This window comes from Crocuta crocuta, unplaced genomic scaffold (genome assembly GCF_008692635.1).
Source record: "Crocuta crocuta isolate KB4526 unplaced genomic scaffold, BGI_CrCroc_1.0 scaffold77, whole genome shotgun sequence".
Lineage (NCBI taxonomy): Eukaryota > Metazoa > Chordata > Mammalia > Carnivora > Hyaenidae > Crocuta > Crocuta crocuta.
In genome coordinates this window covers 645932-670854 of record NW_027532172.1, presented here as the reverse complement: position 1 = coordinate 670854, position 24923 = coordinate 645932, and the positions used below count along the sequence as shown (strand labels likewise).

General features: G+C 47.8%; 1 protein-coding gene across 1 annotated transcript in view; it reads right to left on the bottom strand.

Annotated features, from left to right (window-relative positions):
* The window catches only part of NWD1 (NACHT and WD repeat domain containing 1), a 51280-nt gene that overhangs the window by 11954 nt on the left and 14403 nt on the right, over positions 1-24923 (bottom strand). The window contains exons 4-11 of the mRNA XM_077777058.1: positions 24151-24314; positions 23503-23616; positions 22687-22845; positions 18462-18659; positions 15431-15553; positions 8918-9126; positions 5320-5592; positions 3446-3536 (exon numbers count right to left, since the gene is read on the bottom strand). Of these exons, the coding sequence (XP_077633184.1) occupies positions 3446-3536; positions 5320-5592; positions 8918-9126; positions 15431-15553; positions 18462-18659; positions 22687-22845; positions 23503-23616; positions 24151-24314 (1331 nt within the window). The remainder of the gene's footprint in view (positions 1-3445; positions 3537-5319; positions 5593-8917; positions 9127-15430; positions 15554-18461; positions 18660-22686; positions 22846-23502; positions 23617-24150; positions 24315-24923) is intronic.

The following is a 24923-nucleotide window of genomic DNA, read 5'->3' as shown; positions in this document are numbered from 1 at the left end:
GGGGGGGGAGGGGGGGAGGGAGAAGGATAGGAAGGACAAGAAAGCAGTTACAGTCTGCGGTAAGGCCAATGATGTCAGGGGACAGGCCGCCATGAGAAAAAAATGACAAAGAGACGTGCGCCGCGGAGAAGGCACGAAGGCGGAAACCAGAGAAATGTGGCCACAAGTCAAAAATCACAAGGCAGAAACTAAAAGGGGCAAAAAAGGATTCTTCTCTGGAGCCTTTGGAGGGACTATGACCCTGTCCAGATTTATTTGTTTGTTTATTTATTTTGAGTAACTTTTTAAAGCTTATGTATTTATTTTGACGGCGGGCGGGGGGGAGAGCATGAGCAGGGGGTGGGGTAGAGAGAAGGAGAGAGAGAGAATCCCAAGCAGGCTCCCCACCATCAGCACAGAGCCCAATGCGGGCCTCAAACCCACAAATCGTGAGATCATGACCTGAGTGGAAACTAAGAGTCGAACACTTAACCAACTGAGCCACTGGAGCACCCCTGCCCACATCTTGATTTTGAACTTCTGACCTCTGGAACTGTGAGGAAAGAGACTTCTACTGTTTTTTTTTTGTTGTTTTGTTTTTTTATTTCTAGGAGAGAGAGAGAGAGAGAGAGAGAGAGACAACGTGAGCAGGGGAGGGTCAGAGAGAGAGGGAGTCACAGACTGAAACAGGCTCCAGGCTCTGAGCTGGCAGTCAGCACAGAGCCCGACGCGGGGCTCGAACCCACGAACCGTGAGATCATGACCTAAGCGAAAGTCGGACGCTTAACCGACTAAGCCACCCAGGCGCCCCAGATTTCTACTGTTTTAAGCCACCACATTTATGTGGTAGTTTGTTACAGTGACCACAGGACCTTTGAGCGGACATCTGAGAAGGGGGCAGGCCCTGGAAGGGTGGGAACAGCCTGGGATGACCAGGAGGTAGGAAAGGCCAGTATGTGTCTCAGGTGCAGCACAGAAGCCAGTGTGGGTGGAGCAGAGTGAAGGAAGGGGTGAGGACCGGGGAGAGAGCTGTGCTAGATTTAACACAAAGCAAAACAAAACACCCAACAGGACAATTCCATTGAATTAGAATTTCAGATAAACAGTGAAATTGTTATTATTAGCATAAGTATATCCCAGATATTGCATGGCGTATATTTATACTGAAAAGTTGATTTGTTGTTTACCTGAAATTTAACTGGGTGTCCTATATTTTACCAGGCACCCCACCCAAGGGGGCTTGTTCATTTGTGTTCCGAATATGGGGGGGTGAACGTGTTTTGTTAAGAGGGCCCCCGGCAGTGCAGGAAAGTGCATCACGCGGGTCTTCCGAGGCTAGGACACCCGGAGGGATGGTGTGGGACTCTGTGCTATGCACCTGGCCTGCACTAGCCGAGTTTCAACTCGTGGAAGCCCGAGTCAAGTCCGCTGGGGGCTGTCAGTCCACCTTATTGCCTCTCCAGGCCCTCCAGGCCATTGTTTTATTGAACTATCCTTGAACCTGTGGCTCACACAGAAAGATGTTATGGGAAACGGATCGAGTGCATCAGGAGATCTGCTGTCCCAGGTTGTCTGCACCCCATTTGTGTGCTGGAAAGGATGAACTCAGCAGGCCCGGGTTGTGCATCCTGCACACGAATGGTTTGGCCCCTGCCGGGCTCCTGAGAGGTGCCCTCTAAGCCCTTGGAACATCCTGCTTGATAAAAATGTCCTTCAGGGGGTGCCTGGGTGGTTCAGTTGGTTGGGCGTCTGACTTTGGCTCAGGTCATGATCTCACGGTTCGTGGGTTCGAGCTCCACGTCGGGCTCTGTGCTGGCAGCTCGGAGCCTGGAGGCTGCTTCTGATTTTGCGTCTCCCTCTCTCTCTGGCCCTCCCCTGCTCACGCTGTCTCTTTCTCTCGGAAATGGATAAAACATTAAAACATTTTTTTAAAAAGTCCTTGAGGGGGTGCCTGGGGGGCTCAGTCAGTTGAGCCTCCGACTTTGGCTCGGGTCAGGATCCTGCGGTTCGTGAGTTTGAGCCCCACGTCAGCACAGAGCCTGCGTGGGATCCTCCATCCACCTCCATCTCTGCCCTCCCCCGATTCGCGCTCTCTCTCCCTATCTCTCAAAAATAAGCGTTTAAAAAAAAAGTGTCCTTGGGGCGCCTGTGTGGCTTAGTCGGTTAAGCGTCCGACTTTCGCTTAGGTCATGATCTCGCGGTTCGTGGGTTCGAGCCCCGCATCGGGCTCTGTGCTGACTGCCAGCTCAGAGCCTGGAGCCTGTTTCAGAGTCTGTGCCTCCCTCTCTCTCTGACCCTCCCCTGCTCACGCTCTCTCTCTCTCCTAGAAATAAAAAAAAAAAAAAAAAAAGTGTCCTTGTTTTACTTGAGGCCTTGGGCCACACAGGGTGGCCACTGATCACGTGTGACTTACAGTAGGAGCGTTGGGACACACAGTATCAGCCTGACCTCAGGGGGTGCTGGGAGACTGAGGTCGTGGGCAGGGCAGGAGCTCAGCTGGGTCTCCATAACCAACCCCCAGGAAAAATCATGGCCGCCAAGGCTGGGTGAACTTCCCCGGTCAGCATCGTTGTCACATGCTGTTGCTGACAGAATTGCTCACGGTGATTCCTGTCTGCTTATAGCACCAACCACTCTTTTGCGGCTACCTTATTGTCCACCTTTCCTGCTGGCTCAGAAGCCCCTAAAAGCAGGGGTTGTGGGGGCCAGCTCCCCCCTGAGAGCACCCCATCCTCTCGTGTAGCACCCCTTAATCCCCGTGACCATCCGGCAGGGATAAGCGCCCTCATCTCAACGATAACGAACCAGAAGTGCAGAAATGTTAGATTTGCCCTAAACGGAGCAAGCTACAGCCCGTTGGCCCAAACTGGCCCAGCATCCATTTCTGTGTGACCCAGGAGTGAAGGACAGTTTTTACAATTTTTTTTTTAAATTTTTTTTAAATGTTTCATTTATTTCTAGGAGAGAGAGAGAGAGACAGCGTGAGCAGGGGAGGGCCAGAGAGAGAGGGAGTCACAGACTGAAACAGGCTCCAGGCTCTGAGCTGGCAGCCAGCACAGAGCCCGACGCGGGGCTCGAACCCACGAACAGCGAGATCATGACCTAAGTGAAAGTCGGATGCTTAACCGACTAAGACACCCAGGCGCCCCAGTTTTTACAATTTTAAACAGTGGAAGAAAAAATAAAAATAAGATTACTATTCTGTGACCGATGAAAATGATACGAAACCCAAATTTGGGCATCCACAAGCAAAGTGTTAGTGGCACACAGCCACGCCCACTGGAAATATCACCTGTGGAGGCTTTCACGTTACAGGTGTGACAGAGGCCATGGGTCTGCAGCCTTTGGCAGAAAAGGTTTGCCAGCCACGGGTGTAGGACTGCCCTCCTCACCCCAAACCCCTCTCCACTTCCAACCAAATCCAGAGTTGCCCCCACCATGGCTCCGAATAAGAGTTAGACATTACCTGCAGCGAGAAGGGACTCATCTTCAGAGACTATCAGGAACCTCACAGCTTCTGGAAGCTTCTCCAGCAGGCTGTCTCCTTCGGGGGAAATCTGTGCAAAGCCAAGGGTGCCCATCAAGCATTTCCGCAGGGTTAAGGGTCCAGGGTCAGGAGCCTGGACGCAAGGCTCTGCCACTCACCAGCTTCTAAGCAAATTCCTTAGCCCTTGGGTGCCTCTGTTTCCACATCTGTTAAATGGGCGATGATACAGGCTGACTGCGTGGGACCATCATGGGCTAAGAATCGTGCAGAATGGTTCCCCCCCCAACCCCTGACCTGCACACAGTCAGCCCTCCCAACATGGCAGCTACTATTATTGCAACAATATTGTCAATATTGTTTTTGGACCAGCTCAGGCACCTGGAAAACATTCCAGCACTTGTTTCCTGCTCCCAGAGGAGCTCTGGCGATCTCAAGTAAGATTAAAACACTGGTTCCTCCCCATTTGCGAGTTACAGGACTGATTTTGTTCAGATCTAAGAGGATGGTTCTTTCCTTAGTTCTGCAGCCCCAATTCAGCTACTGATTATTTTTTAAATTTAAATTGTCTTTAGTTAATATACTGTGCAATGCTAGTTTCTCAGCTAATGGTTTCTGAGCATCTGACAGACACCAGGCTGTGAGCCAAAAACTTGATGTTCAATATCTTTGAGGGGCACAGAAGGGACACAGAGGGGCCAAGAAAAGTGAGTTATTTGCACCAATCCAAGCCAATATTTTTTTTAAAAGAATTTATTCACCTTCATTTAGCAGGGGCAGGAGAAATGAATTTCCTTGTGGCTATTACCATTGATATTTTTATTTTTTATTTTTAAAAACATGTTTTAATGTTTTATTTATTTCTGAGAGAGAGAAAGACAGCATGAGCAGGGAAGGGTCAGAGAGAGAGGGAGACACAGAATCTGAAACAGGCTCCAGGCTCCAAGCTGTCAGCACAGAGCCCGACGCGGGGCTCAAACCCACAAACCGTGAGATCATGACCTGAGCCGAAGTCGGATGCTTAACCGACTGAGCCACCCAGGTGCCCCCCCCCCGTTGATTTTTTTAAACTACTGAGTAAAAAAAAAAATTCTTTTAAAACTTAAAAAATTAAACAATACCGTATAAAATAGGAGAAAAAGAAGTATTCAGAGCACACACGAACACTGCTCCACCTTCCCTGCCGTTCTCCCTTCTCCCCATCAGGGACCGTCACCTACTTTGCTGAGTACCTGCTTGTACAGACGAGCATTTACACGACCATCCTTTTCTGCACCATCCATCACAGATACTGTTCTTCAAGTTTGCTTTTTTCATGTAACGTGTCTGGGACAGTGGTTCTCAAGAGGTGGGGAGGGCAGTTTTGTGCCACCCTCGCTGGCCAAGGACAGTTGGCAATGTCTGGAGACATTTTTGTCAGGGCCGAGTGCCAACGGCAACCTGCACTGGCCAGTCTCCGGGACGCACCAAGAGATGTTTCCTGAACCCACTGAGTTGCAAATCCCTAGAATTAAGAAGCCCAATGTCGTTTAGGAGAAGACCAAAGGCAGGGGCGCCTGGGTGGCTTAGTCGGTTAAGCATCCGACTTTGGCTCAGGTCATGATCTCATGGTTCGTGGGTTCGAGCCCCGCGTCGGGCTCTGTGCTGACAGCTCAGAGCCTGGAGCCTGCTTCGGATCCTGAGCCTCCCTCTCTCTGCCCCTCCCCTGCTCACTCTCTGTGTCTCTCTCTCTCTCAAAACTAAAATAAAACATAAATAAATAATCAGAGGTGAAGTGGTTTCTCCCAACTTCTAGGACCTCTGAGCACTCTGGAGCCAAGCCAGGCGGGCGCCCCCCTTTCAGGACGGAGGCTTACCAGACAGATGGAGCCCTTGCTAAACCCGGTGACCATCTTCCCTTGCTTCTGGACCGAGACCCCGCAGGTAGGTGTTTCCTCCTTGATGCCAGATAAAGGTTGCCTCCCCTGCGGTTTCCCTGTGGCTGAGCTCCACAGACTGACCACGCCACGCTGCGACACGGTGAGCAGCACGGCCCGGGAAGCCAGCGCTACGGTGAGCAGCCAGCCGTCGGAGGGGTCTCCCGGGATGCGGAATACCAGTTGTGCGGTTTCTAGGTTCCACGCACTGACCTGTTGGAGTCGTGAACAGGAAGGGAAATCTCAGTGAGAGACCTGGGTTGCGGGTTTTCCAGAAGCAAACGCAAAACCCGCGCTCTTTCGTGGTGCGTGCGTTTTGTTTTCAACCCTGGTAGCACTGAAAAGAGGCAGACAGGAGAGGTGTCCTGGATTAGATCCTGGTGCTGCAAAAGGTCAGCTGTGGAAAAACTGATACAATCCAAGTACAGTCTGAGTGAGGCTGATAGAAATTACCAAGGTTAACGGCTTAGCTGGGGCAAATGGACCCTGGTTATGCGAGATGTTGATATTACAAGAGATGAACAAGAAGGGCATATGGGAACCCTTCCTGATAGCGTTATCACTTTTCCACGAATCTAAAAATTTTTCCAAAGTGACCATCTTACAAATGGGAGCAGAGGCAGGCACGCCGTCTACATTCACATATGTGTTCACTTCAAGGAATCACTGATTAGCGCGTTTCATATTTAACCTCACCAGAAAAAGTACCTTTTTAAATCGACAGTAACCATTTAAATAGTAAACATTTGCCCATTAATTCTACTCTTGGGGTGCACTCTAAAGTTTTTTAATGTTTATTTATTCTCAAGAGAGGGAGAGTGCGAGCAAGGGAGGGGCAGAGAGAGAGGAAGACACAGAATCAGAAGCAGGCTCCAGGCTCTGAGCCGTCAGCACAGAACAGGACGCGGGGCTCAAATTCACAAACCATGAGATCATGACCTAAGCCGAAGTCAGATGCTTACCTGACTGAGCCACTCAGGCGCCCCTGGGGTTTACTTTAAAGAAATACAGAGAGATACAAAGATCTATGTAGAAGGAAAGTTGCCTCAGTTATTTGAAAGTGCAAAAAACGGGAAACGACTTATCTGTCCAGTAGTAAGGGATCAGTTAAATAAATTACGGTGGAATCATGCAAGGAAATCTTACAAAGTTGCTAAGCACGCAGTTTCTGAAGAATGCTTAAGGTCATGGACAAATAAAAATAGATTTATAAAACTGCATCAATAGCTTTATATATGATTTTTATCCCCATTTTGTGAAATATATACACACGTGTATATATATGGACACGCACATACCACATAAAATAAAATCATGTAATGTTAACAGTGGTTGTTTTAGCGATTATTTATTATCATTTCTTATTTCTTTACTGTATTTTCCAAACTTATGCTGATAACAAATGATTTCTTTAACCAGTTTTGAAATCAACACCTCTCTGATATTTAAGCCCATACCGTCAGTAAAAATATAAGTCAAGTTGTATGTGGCATTACATTTTTTATTAGTCACTTTTAAAAAAGTAAGAAGGGCGCCTGGGTGGCTCAGTCTTAGGTCATGATCTCATGGTTCGTGAGTTCGAGCCCCACACCCTGCTCTCTGCTGACTGCTCAGAGACTGCTTCAGATCCCGTCTTCCTCTGTCTGTCCCTCCCCCGCTTGTGCGCCGGGGCATGTGTTTGCTCACTCTCTCTCTCTCAAAAATAAAATAAACATTTAGGGGCCTCTGGGTGGCTGTCTGTTAAGCATCCAACTTCGACTCAGGTCATGATCTCATAGTTCGTGGGTTTGAGCCCCGTGTTCGGCTCTGTGCTGATAGCTGAGAGCCTGGAGCCTGCTTTGGATGATAAAATAAAATAAGCATTTTTTAAAAAGTAAAAAGAAACAAGGGAAATCAATTTAAATAATATTGGCAGCTTATAAACTCTACTGTCCCATATGAGGACCAATATTACTTACATTAACAACTGCCATTTTGCAATAAAATATAAAAATTAATAGCTACTAATTACTTGGTGCTTTCTATGTACCAAGCACCATGCCAAGTGTTTTAGTCATTATCTCATCTGGTAGATGAAGAATGGAGGCAGAGAGGTAAGGTGATACGATCAAGATCACTCAGGTTGCAAATCTGGGAGTTAGCTGGAGATTTTTTTCCCTAGCCTTTAGCTCCTAAGCTTTCACTCACTATTCTTCTGTCTGTCTCTATTCATAAAGCAATCAGACCATAGGGTTATAATGGACATAAAAGAATAATACAGCAGGATACAGATTATTTTCAGTTGCATGTGGGACATTTACCAAAAAAAGATCATAAAATGAATCTTAATACATTTGAAAGGATTCCTCATACAAATGAAATTAAGTTGGTGGGGGGGGGAATGTAAGTTATCTGAGAACCTTTCACATATCTGGAAATTCATAGCATGCTTCATTTTTTTTTTTTTTTAGTTTTTCTAGTTTTTTTTTTTTTTCTGAGAGAGAGAGAGACAGTGTGAGCAGGGGAAGGTCAGAGAGAGAGGGAGACACAGATTCTGAAACAGGTTCCAGGATCTGAGCTGGCTGTTAGCACAGAGCTCGATGCAGGGCTTGAACCCACAAACTGTGAGATCATGACCTGAGCCGAAGTCGTACGTTTAACCAACTGGGCCACCCAGGTGCCCCAACATGCTTCTTTTTAAAAAAAAATTTTTTTTTCTTAACGTTTATTTATTTTTGAGAGACAGAGCATGAGCTGGGGAGGGACAGAGAGAGAAGGAGACACAGAATATGAAGCAGGCTCCAGGCTCTGAGCTGTCAGCACAGAGCCCAATGTGGGGCTCAAACCCATAAACTGTGAGATCATAACCTGAGCTGAAGTGGGATGCTTAACTGACTGAGCCACCTCGGTGTCCCAAATATCACACTTCTTCTTCTTCTTCTTCTTTTTTTTTAATGTTTTATTTATTTCTGAGAGAGAGAGTGAGAGAGATAGAGAGAGAGTGTGAGCAGGGGAGGGTCAGAGAGAGAGGAAGACACAGAATCTGAAGCAGGCTCCAGGCTCTGAGCTAGCTGTCAGCACAGAGCCTGACGCGGGACTCAAACCCACAAACCATGAGATCATGACCTGGGCTGAAGTGGGATGCTTAACTGACTGAGCCACCTCGGTGTCCCAAATAGCACACTTCTAAATGGCCCATGGGGTAAAGAACAAATCAACAGGGAAGACTGAAAGTATTTTAAACAGGATGCAAATGGTAATATGACATATCAAGGATTGTGGGATACAGGTAAAGCTGTACTCTGAGGGAAATTTATAGCACTAAAAATGACCCAGTTAAAAAAGATGAAAGTTCTCAATTCTTCAGCCTCAGAGAGAACTAAGAAGATCATCTAATCCAACTGTAAAGTTTGAAACCCCTGATAGCATCCTATCGAGTGGTTGTGTACCCCCGTCTACACCCACCCCCATCAGGGAGCCCCTCCTTATAGAAAGAGCGTATGCCATCTTGGAAAGCTCTGGTCTCTTTCCTTTGCAAACAGGGGCAGGTGTTTCTTACCTTTGAGCCAGTTGCCAAATACACAACCTTCTTTGTTTCATCCAAGTGAAGACTCCAGGTCTCAGGTTGAGTGGGATCTTTTGAGCCCCCATCCCAAATGGTGAACTTCTCCTGGCCGGACAGTAGATGCCACAAGCGTAGTGTGTGGTCCTTTGAAGCAGAGAGGGCAAGCGTCCCTTTGGCAAACACCTTCACATCCCTCACCTCTCCTGCAGTGGGCCAGCGTCAGGGAGAATACGTTAGCTGAAAACATTTTGACCTTCCAACTACCAAAATGCCTCTTGGTTTGGAAATTCTCTGGCTTCCCAAAGAAAAGATGATGGCTCCGATCATAATCAAATTACAAAGAATGGAATGGGGCAAAACTAAATTACGAGTTGCAACAACTGATATTATGGGCTATTCTATGCCAATAGAACGGGCGATCTGGAAGAAATGGACAAATTCCTAGAAAGGTATCAACTACCAAAACTGAAACAGGAAGAAATAGAAAATTTGAACAGACTCACAATCAGTAAAGAAATCAAATGAGGAATCAAAAATCTCCCAAAAAACCAGAGTCCAGGGCCAGATGGCTTTCCAGGGGAATTCTACCCAACATTTAAAGAAGAGTTAACACCTATTCTTTTGAAGTTGTTCTGAAAAATAGAAATGAAAGGAAAACTTTGAAATTCTTTCTATGAAGCCAGCATTACCTTGATTCCAAAACCAAACAAAAACCCCATTTAAAAGGAGGACTATAGACTAATTTCCCTGATGAACATCAGATGATACAAAAATCCTCAACAAGATACTAGCCAACCAGATCCAACAATATATTTAAAAAATTATTCACCACGACGAAGTGGGATTTATACCTGGGATGCAGGGCTGGTTCAGTANGAAAAATAGAAATGAAAGGAAAACTTTGAAATTCTTTCTATGAAGCCAGCATTACCTTGATTCCAAAACCAGACAAAAACCCCATTTAAAAGGAGAACTATAGACTAATTTCCCTGATGAACATCAGATGATACAAAAATCCTCAACAAGATACTAGCCAACCAGATCCAACAATATATTTAAAAAATTATTCACCACGACGAAGTGGGATTTATACCTGGGATGCAGGGCTGGTTCAGTAGCTGCAAAACAATCAATAGAAGAAAGAACAAGAACCACATGATCCTCTCAATAGATGCAGAGAAAGCATTTGACAAAATACAGCATCCTTTCTTGATAAAAAGCCCCAAGAAAGTAGGGATAGAAGGACTGTACCTCAAGATCATAAAAGCCATATGTGAAAGACCCGACGCTAATATCATCCTCAATAGGGAAAAACTGAGAGCTTTCTTCCTAAGTCAGGAACATCGCAGGGATGTCCACTCTTGCCACTGTTATTTGACATAGTATTGGAAGTCTTAGCCTCATCAATCAGACAACACAAAGGAATAAAAGGCATCCAAATTGGACAGGAGGAGGTCAAACCTTCACTCTTCGCAGACGACATGATACTCTATATGGAGAACCCAAAAGATTCTACCAAAAAACTGCTAGAACTGATCCATGAATACAGCAAAGTCTCTCATCAACATTTTTTCCTTCTGTTGAATATTTCCAATGAGTAGTAGTCTTGACTGGAGGATGTGAGCATTTCTACGGTGCATCATGGGTGCGCAGGACTTTTCTGCACTAGTTTAGCAACTTCTTAGGAGCCTAGAATTATTTCAAAATAAAATGCTCAGAAAAAAAAGGGGAAAAAGGAATAATATGCATACAATTTGACTCAGAAATCCCATTTTTAAGAATGTGTCTTACAGGGGCGCCTGGGTGGCTCAGTCGGTTAAGCGTCCGACTTTGGCTCAGGTCATGATCTCGCGGTTCGTGGGTTCAAGCCCCGTGTCAGGTTCTGTGCTGACAGCTCAGAGCCTGGAGCCTGTTTTGGATTCTGTGTCTCCCTCTCTCTCTGACCCTTCTCCACTCATGCTCTGTCTCTCTCTGTCTCAACAATAAATAAACAGTTAAAAAAAAAAAAGAATGTGTCTTACAGAGGGGCAGCTGGGTAGCTCAGCTGGTTGACCGTCTGATTTTGGCTCGGGTCAAGATCTCACTATTCATGAATCTGAGCCCCATGTCAGGCTCTGTGCTGACAGCTTGGAGTGTGGAGCCTGTGTCTCCCTCTCTCTCTACCCCTCCCCTGCTCACACTCTATCTTTCTCTCTCTCAAAAATAAATAAACATTAAAAAAAAAGAATGTGTCTTACAGAAATAATAGCCTAAGTGTGTGAAGATATAGGATGTTAATTGCAGCATTGTCTTATAAAAAGAAAATTGCAAATGACCTGTTTATGAAAAGCGAGTTGTTAGAAAATATGGTATATCCATATAATGAATATTACACGGCCATTAAAAATAATAAGATTGATATGTATATATACACCTAACTGTAATAAATTATTACAACAGCGAATACTTGCTGAGGGCTTTCTGCGTGCCGGGCAGAGTGGTTAGTAGTTTACATGCATTAAATTCCTTTAATCTCATAAAAAATTCTGTTAGGTACTATTATTATCCCATTGTATAGATATGGAAACTGAGGCACAGCCGAGTATAGGAACTTATCCCAAACCACATGATTAATAAGTAGTGGAGCCAGATTCCAGCCCAGAACCCAAGCTCTCAACTGCTACATTATATATACTACAATATATTGCAACTAAAGCAAGTTATAACCCAGTGCATAAAATAACACCATCTGCTTTTGACAAAAACTCAAAGTACATGAACTTATTCAGAGCTATGTCTGCATGAGCCTAGAAAAAAATTGCTTCCGGCATTTAACAAACTCTGACTACCGATCACTTCCATGGAGACGGAAGGGTGGGAGAGACTAAATGGGGTTTTACTTCTTTATAATTGCAAGGACAGTAGGACAGTGGGTAATTTTGATTTGTTGTGGTTTGGGTATTTTTCAACCAAAAGTGTTATAAGTAGTAATGTATTACAAAATATCTCCATATGTGGAATGCTATGTCACAGTTAAAATGAATTAGAGATATACACATAACATGGAAAGAGGCAAAATATGTGATGTTAACTGAAAAAACCAAAAGGTCATACAAGCAAACGCTTATAGGACTAAATATAAAACTGTATGTATTTGTGTCTATCCAAACACCTGCTCGGGGAAGGGACTAGAACAATATGCTGATGAATGATTAACACCTGGCTCTCCAAAGGGGTTGGGGAAAGCCCTGCTTTGTGGTGTTCTGTCAATTTCCTTGGTGTAAATATCCCCCCCCATGTTTGATCTCAAGCCACTAACCTGACCTCATTGAATATAAGGTTGAGAAGAGAGCTCAGTAGCAGCCCATTTCCACCTAATGGGTGTGGTAGCCAAGCACATAGGTAATAAAGTATAGTATAATGCTTTGAAAGTAATGAGTTTTGAGGCGCCTGGGGGGCTCATTCAGTTAAGGTTAAGTGTCTGACTCTTGGTTTCTGCTCAGGTCATGGTCTCGCAACTCGTGAATTTAAGCCCCAGGTTGGGCTCCGAGCTCTCAGCTTGGTATTCTCTCTCTCCCTCTCTCTCTGCCCCTCCTCTGCTGGAGCTCCCTTGCTTTCTCGAAATAAATAAACAAACATAAAAAAAGGAAAGCGATGAGTTTTGAATATTTATTACCTTGTTTTAATAGACTTAACTGTGTCTATACTGTAGTATTTAATAATGGCTGTGTTTGATCACTGCCTCACCACGTTCCTGAGAACTTCACAATCAGATGTTGCAAGCCATGGCAAACTACTTCTAGCTTGCCAGCATGTGATGGGAAATTTTACACTCCGTTTTGTCAGTAAGCTCATTACCGACTTTTCTAATTGCAAATAATAAGAGTTCAATGACTTTTTAAAAATGAATCAAGGTCCATGGGTAGATGGGTTCAGGTCCTGCATAGATTGCCCATACACACAGAAACACAAATATCGGACAGACCTATGTGATACTAGCCATCCTGATGATAATAAAATGAATGGAATCTGACAGATACTCTGTCAGTACCCACCTCACTCCTAGCTCTGGGGGGAAAAAAAAGAATATGTTGAGAACATCTGATGCTGTGGGGTTAGGGGGTGTTATTCTGCTACATATATACAGTCTGTTGGGGAGGCAGCAAGATGCAAGATGCCATTTCTCAAAACCCATAGAAATGCTCATATCCTCAAGTTCAAGACTCCTACTCACTGGAAATATTCAACAGAAGGAAAAAAATGTTGATGAGAGTAAAAAGAGATTCATTGCAGTGTTATCCATAATAGCAGAACACTAGAAATAGCCTAAATAGCAAAAATAAAAAATAAATGAAATAAAACAAACCAAAATGTCTCTCTCTCTCCTAGAAATAAATAAATTAATTAATTAAAAAAACATAAAAAAAAAATAAAAAACATTTAATACACTCTGGAACGTGATCTGTTGAGAAGAATGAAATATTTTGCTGCGTTGAAACATGATAAATGTGGTATCGGATGGATCACAGCAGCAAGGTTCTTAACAGCCTCAAATTCAAACCAATGTAAAGGACGTCCAATTGATGAATGGATAAATACTGTTCCTTCCAGACAACGGAATGGACTCATCCATGCAGAGAACAAGCGATTGCCACAGGTGGCCCTGAGGGTGAGCCTCATGCACACCAGGCAGGTGCAAAAAGATCACATAGTGTGCAATTCCCTTGGCATGGAATGTCCGGCAAATGCAAGTTGATAGACCCAGGAAGCACATCGGTGGCTGCCATGGGGTTGAGTGTGGGAGCAGAGATGTTATCCACAGTGGGCAGGCAGCACAGAGAGGACTCCTCGGGGTGATGGAAAGTTCTAGGATTAGGCTGATGCTTGTACAACTCAGAAAACCTACTAAAAATTGTTGCGTTATACACTTAGCACGGGTGAAATGGTATGTCAATCACCCCTCAATAGAATTGTTTAAAAAAAAGATTCAGGGGCGCCTGGGTGGCTTAGTCGGTTCAGCGTCCGACTTTCGCTTAGGTCATGATCTTGCGGTTCATGGGTTTGAGCCCCGCGTCGGGCTCTGTGCTGACTGCCAGCTCAGAGCCTGGAGCCTGTTTCAGTCTGTGACTCCCTCTCTCTCTACTCTCCCCTGCTCACGCTGTCTCTCTCTCTCTGTCCTAGAAATAAATAAAACATTAAAAAATAATAATAATAATAAAAGATTCAATGGAAATAAAAGATTGGTGATGGCAAAATGTTGAGAAAAAATTATGAAACAGTGTACAGACTTAAATTGCAGTGATATCTATTTTTTTTTATTTGAGGGAGAGAGAGAGTGTGTGTGTATGTGCAAGTAAGGGAGGGGCAGAGGGAGAAAGAGAAAGACTCTTAAGCAGGCTCCATGCTCAATGCAGAGCCTGACTCAGGGCTTGATCCCATGACTCCGGGATCATGACTTGAGCCGAAATCAAGAGCTGGTTGCTCGATGGACTGAGCCACTCAGAGGCCCCATAACGATAAAAACAGTTTTAACATCTTTATTGAAATATCATTCACAAGCATGAAATTCACCCATTCCACGTACAATGGTACAATTCGTTGGTCTTTGTGTGGTCACAGAGCTGTGAAGCCATCACCACAGTCTACATTTAGAGTATTTTCAAAGCCTCAAAAAGCTGGCATTCCCTCCCCCTTTCTCTCCTTATCTCTTAAACCATTTGGGGCTGTGTAATTCAGGGGCATCTAATGCATTCGCAGTGCTGTGCAACCCTCTCCCCTATCTGATTCCAGAACGTTTCCATCACCCCCAGAAGGAACCCTGTTCTCATGCACCATCACTTCCCATCCCTCCCTCCCCGACTAGCAACAACTTATCTGTTTTGTGTCTCTCTGAATCTGCCTGTTCTGGACATTTCACGTAAACAAATCATACTGACCTTGGGCTTTTGTGACTGCCTTCTTTCATTTGATACAACGTCTCCTGGCTACCTTGCTGTTCTAGAAACACACCAGCCTTCTTCCCCTGCCCCCATCCTTTGCCCTGGGCTTGCTTGGCCACTCCTGCGAGGTCCTTCCTCTTCCTAGCCCCCTGCCCTTCGCACACTTCTTTCTTCACACCTTTTGTGCCTTGGCCGAGTCATCCCCAGCTGGGAGAAATTCTTTACCTAACTGCCCTAAGTCGGTCACTTTGAGTATTGTTGCTCAGACATCCTGTTGCCCTGATTACAATCGGTATTTCGCCTTCTCAAATACCTGCGTCTGACTTGGGCCAGTGTTAAGATTAGGCAAGTGAGGCGCTCATCTCAGGTGCCAAATTGAAGGAGGTGCCAAATACTGAGCTTCCGTTTTGCCCCTGGCTCCCATATGGCTTGGCACAGCGCTATCGCCAAAATCCTGTCTTTAAGAAAGCTTGGCATTTATTCATGGTGGATTTTTTTGCATTCATTTTGATGTTTTAAAATATTCCATTGAAGTCTTCTTTATCCTGATGATGAAGCTGACAAAGCCCACCCAGTCCCCAAGCCTCACCTGTGTGTCCTGTTAGTATATGAGTCACCTGCTCCTCTTCCGTGTCCCACACGGCCACCACACCATCCTGGGTGCCGACAACCAGCAGCTTCTCTTCCACGCTCCATGCCATGGCAGTGATACCTGCGGCCACGCATAGAAAATCAGGACCACATCAGCTCCCGTGCCTGAGTGCTCAGCCGTGGGGTCCTCTAATGGGCCCCCCCCGCTTCACAGATGGGGAAACTGAGGCACAGATTCAGTCCCTTGGCCAGAGCCACACACCTAGAAAGTTCCAGCACTGTCAGACGCCAGGTTCAGAGCTCGACTGTAAGGTTTATGTTGCTCGTAGGGACGACGCTAGGGCAAAAGTGCCTCTCAAGCTCAGCGGTTCTCACGCACGGGCGATTCCTTTCCCAGCTCTGTGCCTCAGTTTCCCATATATAAAATAGGGGGAAGTGTTGAAATCAGGGCCAGTCCGAGTCTGAGAGGACTGGGTTTTGTTCCCACCTCATTGGGACAGGGAGTGTGGACATGGGATTTGTTTTTCTTTTCTTTTTCTTTCTCCCTTCCTTCCTTCCTTCCTTCCTTCCCTTCTTTCTTCCCTCCTTTCTTTCTTTCTTTTTCTGGTCACTCACTGTGTGACCTTGGAAATGTGAACTCGGACTTCTCACTTAACAAACGAAAAAAACTGAAGCCCAGAGCAGGTAGGAACTTTCTGAGCTCTGACGTAACTAGGGCTCCTACAGAGGCACAGCGGGTCTGGAACACAAACAGTCTCCCTACCCGGGGTACGGCAAAAACAAAACCTTCTCTGTGACTGTAACTTCCTCATCAGTCACTGCACTGATTTGTCCCCCATAGCCATTCCGTCAGCCTTCTTTTTGTAACAAAGCCCACAGTCCGCAGGTGTTATCTGAGTAGCATTCACCAGGACAAAGGTCGTATTTCCCAGGCTCCTTTGCGGCTGAAGATGGCCAAGTTCTTACCAATGAGACACTTCTCACAGTGGCGGTAAATTTGGCTTCTAGACCACACCCCCTGAGGGAAGGGGTCTGCCACCCCCCACCCCTTCCCACTGGCTGAAAGGCCATCCTAAGGGTATGGGCGGGATCAGCCACTGTAGAGCCATCAAATGGAAGTCTCACACTGAAAATAGCAGAGCAACAAGATTGAGAGTCTAGGTCCCTGATGTGAGAAGTAAGGGAGATGATTCATTTTCCGAAATACCAAAATAAAAGCTGTGCCGTTTAACCCTCAACCTATTGGAAAATGGGTAGGGATCCCTCCCCCCCACACAATGGCGTCCCAAACCTTTAGACACTTCACTTCCTGGTTTTTCACCCCTTCTGAGTTTCGCAGCCTTATTTTTTTGTGGGCTTTGCAATGAGCACGCGCCAAGAACTGACGTCTCTGTGTCACCTCAAGGAATGTACATGTGTTCCAATCAGAATACTTTTTGCCTTACATGGGCATAGGCGATTTCCGGGTAAGGCCGCAACCTCTGTAGCACTCAGCCAATGGGAAACCAGGGGAGGGACGTACCTCCCGGTAAGGCTGTAACCTCTGTAGGATTCAGCCAATGGAGAACCAGGAGAGGGACTTGCCTTCCGGTAACTCTAGCAGTCAGCCAATGGGGAACCAGGAGAGGTACTTGCCTTCCGGTAAGGGGTAACCTCTCTAGCACTCAGCCAATGAGGAACCGGGGGAGGGACTTGCACCCTAGGAGATAAATTGCCTGCTGTAAGTGCCTTAACAGTGTCAGTCCATCAGACACCTCCTCTTGCGTGGATGTTGATTAAACCCTAGCTTCACTGTGCTCCGAGTCTCCACATCCCTCCTTTGACTGGGGCAGTGCGCTTATGTCTAACACCTGACACCTGGAGACACTGTGTTGCCTCTACTTATGCCTGGACTGTTATGTGGGAGTGGGAGGAAATGAGCTATTTTATTTAAGCCACTGCTATTTTGTCCTTTGTTATAGCATGTGAACTATATTAGGATAGTCTTCCCCATTAAACCAGATTCCGTCTAAGAACCCTTCTGAACACAGCATTCTAGAGGCTGTCCCTAACTCAATTCCTCCCTGTTTCGTACTTTGTCTCTTAGAATTTCTGCTTTGGAGGCACTTTGTCTTGGGAGTAGCTTTCCCTACAGGCGCATGCGGCACAGAAATAGCCCGACTTGCAATAACTGACATTTAAGCCACAGCTTAATTGTATTTGGTGGCTTTTCAATAATGCAAGGGATTATGGGTGGGCAGATAAAGGGGTGGATGAGTGGAGGTAGACTGGGGGATGAGTGGATAGCCAGGTGGCTGGCTGGGTAAGTGGGTGAGTGGATGGGTGGGTGGTAGATGAATAGATAGATGAATCAACTGATACATGGGTGGGCGGATTGATGAATGGCTGGGTACATAGATGGGTGGTGGGGTGAGTGAGTGAATGGAAGATGTCCAGAGGAGAGAAATGGAAAGCTAAGTGGTGTGGACAGAGGGCTGGAAGGAAGATAACTAATGGACAGACAGATGGGTGGATGGAAGGTAGGAAGGAAGGAAAGGAGGGTGGGTGGATGGAGGGATGGATGGAAGCACAGACAGAAAGGAGGGAAGGAAGAATAACAAATAAATAAAGAGAACTAAGTCCTCTGGTCTCTCTGACCTTGTGGTGTCCCGAGAGAATCCGTGAGTTCCACCAGCCTCTCACCGGCCAGTCGGGCCCAATCCCTAACTTTTGGGCCTACCAGCATAAGCCAGTAAATCCCAGAAACTATCCGAAAGATGGGCCCTCGATTGTTAGCGTCAGTCCGAACCTCCTTGCTCTGGGCTCATTAGTGGTATTTACACTAGTAATCTACAGTCCCTGGGGGGCAGAGAGAGTGGCGTCAGCATGAGACAGCAAGGGCCTGCCCGGATGGGACCCTTGGGACCCCCCTATACGGACAGAGCAGAGCCCCAAGAGCAGCCAGAAACTCCAGCCACCCGCTGGCCTCAGGCATGAGGGGACTGCCCGGATTTTTGCAGTGTTGCGGAGACTCACCCTTGTGACATCACCCTTGTGACAGCCGGTGAGGGTTGCCCGGAGGGGTCCCCCCGGGGGCTGGAGGAATCCCGCCAGGGGTACCAGCACAGGGTGCGGGCACATCCGGAACCAGTTCTGGGCCTGTTGGCACAGCTGTCCCACCAGGGCCGGATGGGAGGTGGTGAAGAAGTGGAGTCTGGCCAGGAGTTCTGTATACAGGATGCTCCTCTCTGCAACAAAGGAGACTCACGTTAAGGGGAAGGGCCATCTCCTCCTGCCTCCAGGTGGTTCTTAGCCTCAGGGACTTTGGGCTAGGCTCTTGCCGCCGCCTGGAAGGCTTCCTCTCCCTGCCTTCCCCCTTTCTCATGCTAATTTTAGCTAAAGAGCCACTTCATTAAAAAGCATTTTCCAGCCCAACCCTCAAACGCACCTGCCCCACCCCGCAGCTCATCACAGCTGCAATGGACCTTTCTTCAAGTCTTTATTCCCTGGCTCCACCTCTCCTCACTACCCTAGACTTTGAGTTTCTGGAGAACGGGGATGAGATCTGTCTGGTTCGTTGCTCTGTTCTTAGCACCTAGAACATCATGGACACCCTGTAAGTTGTAGAGGCCGCTTTTAGGCAACAAGCTTGAGCAGTGAAATGCAGAGCAAGGCAAAAGGGCCCCCAGCCACCCCCGAGGCAGATTCCAGACCGTTCCATCAAATCTCCACCTGCTTCCATTTTAATAGACTTTTGGGGTTGCCTTTAGAGCCCATCTGGGTAATCCAGCATAAACTCTCCATCTCAAATTCCTTAATTTAATCACACCGTTTGCCACGTAAGAGTCACAGGTTCCAAGTATTAGGAAGTGAATATAGCTTTGGAGAGGGCAGTGCTTTCTGCCTCTCACAACAGCAATAACATCATTATTACCCCAAGTTCATAAAGGGGACCATTGAGGCTCAGAGAGGTTAAGCAACTTGTACAAGGTCACACAGCCAGTAAGAGGCCAACCCTAAAAGTTTTATTCCAACCTCGAGTGAAGACCAGGGACGCTGAAGGCAACAGTTTATTTTCTCTGTTGTCGGCTTACCCTAACCGCGGAGTTTGGGGCAATGGTGACAATGCCTTGTGCCTTGGTTGGCTGGTGGGTGTAACGAGACAAGGTCAGGACCAGGGTCAAGTGCCCCACCCACCATGGGTGCAAAATTTAAGGTTGCACCAACAAACACAACCCATCAAGATAAATATTACTTTAATGCAATATTTTAAAAAATCGAAATGAAGGCCCCCCAAACTCATGATGAACAAAATGTCAGCTTTTAAAATAAAAATTGAGTCAGAAACGTCATCCCACCCAATCATCCTGGAGCCTGAGGCAATAGGAGAAATCGGGAATGCAGGCGGGCTTTTAGGAGCCGGCTCCAAGTCCCGGAGTGTGCTGGAGTTCAAGGTTGGCCAGCTGCGCCCTCTGGTGGCGACATTCATTCCTACACCTGCTGGTGCTGGGCAAGCCGCAGGTTGTTAATCAAGGATTCCTGCAAAGAACATGCTGTGTTTTGGGCTTTTAAATCTTCCCTCAAACTGGGCAGCTGTTCCCAAGGCTGTTTTCCTGGTAAATCACTCCCTGTGAGGTTTACAACTGAAAGGCATAAGCTGATGTTGGGCCCCGACACCTTCCACTTGGGTGGCATCCTGGACATACTTTAGTCCAATCCCACATTTTGCAGGTGATGCAAAGCTTGTCCAAGGCCATTCACATCAACAGTGTTGATGCTGTCATGTGGCAGTAACAGGACGCTTAGAGGGCACCATGGGGACAGGCTCTGCATGAACTGACTTGCATACTTTTCCCCAGCAGCTGTAGGCAGGAGGGTTGAGCAGCACCCCCCATTTTGCAGATGGAAAGACTGAGGACAGCAAGGCAGGGTGGGGCTTGCGCGATCACAGGTAGCAAAGCCCAGACTTGAATGGACACTGTGGGGCTCAAGATCTGTGTTGTTGGCCAGGACTGGTCCAGGTGGTAGGGCTGGCAATTTGGCAGAGGACAAGCGGATGATACCCCTACCCGCACAGAGCTCGGAGTCCAGTGGGACTCACAGGTGATGCAAAAGAAAACCGACAGAAATAGTAACTAAGAGCTAAGGCAGGGGCACCCTGGTGGCTCAGTTGGTTGAGCGTATGACTCTTGATTTCAGCTCAGATCATGACCCCAGGGTCATGTATCGAACCCCATGTTGGGTTCTGTGCTGAGCGTGGAGTCTGCTTGGGGTTCTCTCTCTTTCTGCCCCTCCCCCCAATTAAAAAAAAAAGAGGGGAGGCAGATGGAAAAAGGGTGTAGGGATGGAGAATGAGGAGCTGGGGGGTGTCCAGGCTTAGTGGTGGCTGGACAGGCTTCTCCTAGGAGGAGCATTTGGTTAAGCTCCAAGGGAGCCACAGAAGGGATATCGGGCCTTAAGCACCTTTATAAAACTCCTTATTAAAACCCTCAAATCAAAACCAGGTGGGGATCATATGATAAAAAACCCTCTGACCACATCACACTCATTAGGATGACTGTTAATTCTTTTTAAAAATCAGGAAGTGACAAGTGCTGGGGAGGGCACAGAGAAATTGGAACCCTCACGCACCCCCTGCTGGTGGGAATGTAAAATGGTGCAGCTGCTGAATGGCGGTTTCTTGAAAAGATAAACATCGAATTACGATCTGATCCAACAATTGTATTTCTGGGTGTCTACTCCGAGGAGTTGAAAATACCTGTGTTCACACCGGCATTATTCACAGCGGGCTCTAGGTAGAAACGACCCGGGTGTCCATCGGTGGGTGAATGGAGAAATGAAATGTGGTCCCTCCGCACAAGGCAATGTTATTGTGCCTTAAAAATGAAGGAGATTCTGACGCTGCTACACCATGGATGAACACGGAAGAAATTAAGCTGTGTGACAGAAGCCAGACACAGAAGGGCCAACACTGTATGAGCCCACTTATGTGAAGTCCTTACGCTACTCAGATTCATAGAGATAGAGAGTAGATGGTGGCGCCAGGGGCTGGGAGAAGGGAACCAGGTATGTGTGTTTAATGGGGACACAGATTCAGTTTGCAGGATGAACAGATCCTGGAGATGGACAGCGGTGATGGCTGCCCACCGATGGGAATGTGGTTAATGTCACTGAGCTGTGTGCTTAAAAATGGTTAAGATGGTACATTTTGTGTTTTTTTTTAAATGTTTTTTATTTATTTCTAGGAGAGAGAGAGACAGCGTGAACAGGGGAGGGTCAGAGAGAGAGGGAGTCACAGACTGAAACAGGCTCCAGGCTCCGAGCTGGCAGTCAGCACAGAGCCCGACGCGGGGCTCGAACCCACGAACCGCGAGATCATGACCCAAGCGAAAGTCGGACGCTTAACCGACTAAGCCACCCAGGCGCCCCAAGATGGTACATTTTGTGTTATGCGTATTTTACCATAATTGAAAAAACAAAGATAAAAACGAACAAAAACACCATCCTGGGCAGAGAATCAGAGATTCTTCAAGCTCTAGGGCGGAGGGTGGGCCAAACCCAGCCCAACCGGCTCCCCCGGAAGAGCTGAGAATGGTTTTTACAGATCGATATTTGCAATTGATGGGATGGCAGGAAACACTGACTTTGAACCCCAATGAGGCAAAATGTTTTCCTTCAGAGCAAAAATTGGCCCTTCTTTCCCTCTTTTTTTTTTTTAATTTTTAATGTTTATTTATTTTTGAGAGAGAAACAGAGCATGAGTGGGGGAGGGGCAGAGAGAGGGAGACCCAGAATCCAAAGCAGGCTCTAGGCTGTGAGCTCTCAGCACAGAGCCCAACTTGGGACTCGAATCCACGAACACACGAACCATGAGATCATGACCTGAGCCGAAGTCAGACGCTTAACCGACTGAGTCACCCAGGAGCCCCCACCCCTTCTTACGCCAGTAACTTGAGTTACAAAAAGTCACGTTCAACTACTATCATGCTATTTCAGATGTTACCAATCAAACAATTATGGGAATGTGTTTCCTCTCTTATTATATTAATATTGACATAATTTCACCGATTTTTGCCTGACAGTTTTCCTACCTGGCCCTTTCTAGAAAATGCTTCACTCCAAAGCTCTTCCAGGTTCAATTCAAAAATTCTAGAAACCCCATAGGTGTAGACAGGAAAGGTGTGCCAGCTAATGAAAACCCAGCTGGGGTCTTGGTGGGGAGAATGAGCTTCTAGAAGTCAGTGCTGAGCGGAGCCCCCGGTCATGCCGACTCACCCATGCCTCGGAGCTCCACGGCCGGGCGGCACAGCTGGAGGGCTTCCCGGACCAGGCTGACCTCCGGACAGTCCAGGTAAGGGGCATACAGGTCAAAGTCGTCCAGCAGGCTCTCGAGGCCTCCAGAGACGGCGCGGCAGGAGATCCAGTTCATGCTGCCTGTAGGGGGGTGGGGAAGGGGGTATTGCAGGGCACACGTGTCCTTCTAGTTCATACCGGGAGCTGCCTCTCCCCTCTCCATTTCTCTGGGGGTTCGCGGCCTCAGCACTGCTGGGGTCTGGGGCCGCGTCGTTCTCTGAGGTGGGGCCGTACCTTGTGGGGGGGCCTGGCCCCCACCCACCAGATGCCACAGCACCTCCGCAGTGATAATCACCAGAAACGTGAGCATTGCCAACAGTCTCCTGGGTACAGAATCACCCCTGGTCGAGACTCACGGGGATGAACAGATGGACAGAGAGACAAATAGGAAGATGGACAGGAAGAGAGGTGATAGGGGATAGAGAGGACAGACAGACAGACAGGGTCTCATCCCCAGACCACATTTCTCACCTCTGCACTATCAGCTAGCACTAGATGCCGGTAGCACTCCCTTCCCCGAGCTGTGACAACCAAAATGTCCCCAGATATTGCCATGTGTCCCCTGCTGCTGGTGCGTGGGGGGGTGGGGCACAGGATGGCCCCTGGTGAGAACCACTATCTTAAGAGGAATCAAGGATTCTGACGTTTGCCCTTCACCCTTCCCAAGCCCCTCGAGGAGGGAGCCCCGTGGAGGGTTGGGACCCACTCAGGCTCCTCCAAAATGGGTGCGACCCTTACCCAGAACCTCCTGCTTCAGCTCCTCAAGGCGGCCTGAGTGGACCAGGTGATGAGGCAACTCCTTCAGCTTCCGCAGATTTGCGACGGTGTCTGAGAACCNCGCTGAGACACAAGCTCGTTCATTCGCTCCACAAACACGGGTGCCCCTGGAGGGGACTGGGACGCAATCCCGGACAGAGTTGCCCCACACCCACCACAGGCAGGGCCAGGGCAGAGGGAGGAACTTGGGGCTCAGGGAATCCAAGGGGCATTGGAGCTGGGCCTCGGAGGTTAAGTAGGAGTCTGTGGTGAACCATATCAGAAAACAACGGTATTCCAGGGCCAGGCAACGGCATGTGCAAAGGCCCAGAGGCGGAAGACACCAGGCGTTCAGGGCCATTCTCATATACTCCTGAATATTGTGATTCTTCCCTGCCCCCTCTGGAATGTTGGGGATGGGGGGTCATATTCCTCTTCTGCTGCTCCCCACCCCCCAAATCATGCTCAGAGGCTGAGGGGACATCCCACCTTCTGTGGGAAGGGAAAGGAAGAAGGTCAGGATGGCATTCTGGGTGGAAAGGAAGGAAGGAAGGAGCCGGGTGGTCCCCACCAGGCTGCCTTGACCTTGCCTGCGCGGCAGGCCAAGAGCCAGGATCCCAGACCGACAGCTCACCATGCGGTCCAGGTTCAGCGGCTTCCCCACGAGCGGCAGGGTGATGAGCTTCTTGGTGCCCTGACTCCAGGCCCCTGAGAAGAAGTCAGCCAAGACCCCGTGCATCCTGGCCCTCTCAGCGCCGGACAGGTAACGCTCTTGGACCACCTCGGCCAGCTGCCTGCGGAGAGGGGACATGGGCTCGTGGGCCTGGGGCCTGGGTGAGCTCGGAGGGCGCCACCGGCCTTCCAGGGGCTGTTCCCATATGCAGGCCCCTCCCTGGCCCCCTGCTGATGCGCGCTAGCTCTGCTGACCGCCTGCCCTGTCGGTCGGGGGCCATTTGTCTATAAATTGGCCTATCTTTCTTCTTTCCCAGTTAATATACTCAACTTGAAAAAGGCACATTTGGATCCCTTCATAAGTGAAACACAAAATAAGGTCCTGTTTGACCCAGCAACTTCACTCCCAGGTATAGACCAAAAGAATTTAAAAATAGGTGTTCAGGGGCGCCTCGGTGGCTCAGTCGGGTAAGTGTCAGACTCTTGATCTCAGCTCCGGTCTTGATCTCAGGGTCATGAGTTCAAGCCCCGAGCTGGGCTCCACGCTTCGGGGGGCATATTCCTCATCTGCTGTTCCCTGTCCCCCAAATGATGCTCAGAGGCTGAGGGGACACCCCGCCTTCTGTGGGGGAGGGAAAGGAAGGAGACAACATCCCACATGTTGTCTGATCCCGTGTATATGAAACGTCCAGATCAGGCAAATCCATACAGACAGAAAGCGGATTAGCGGG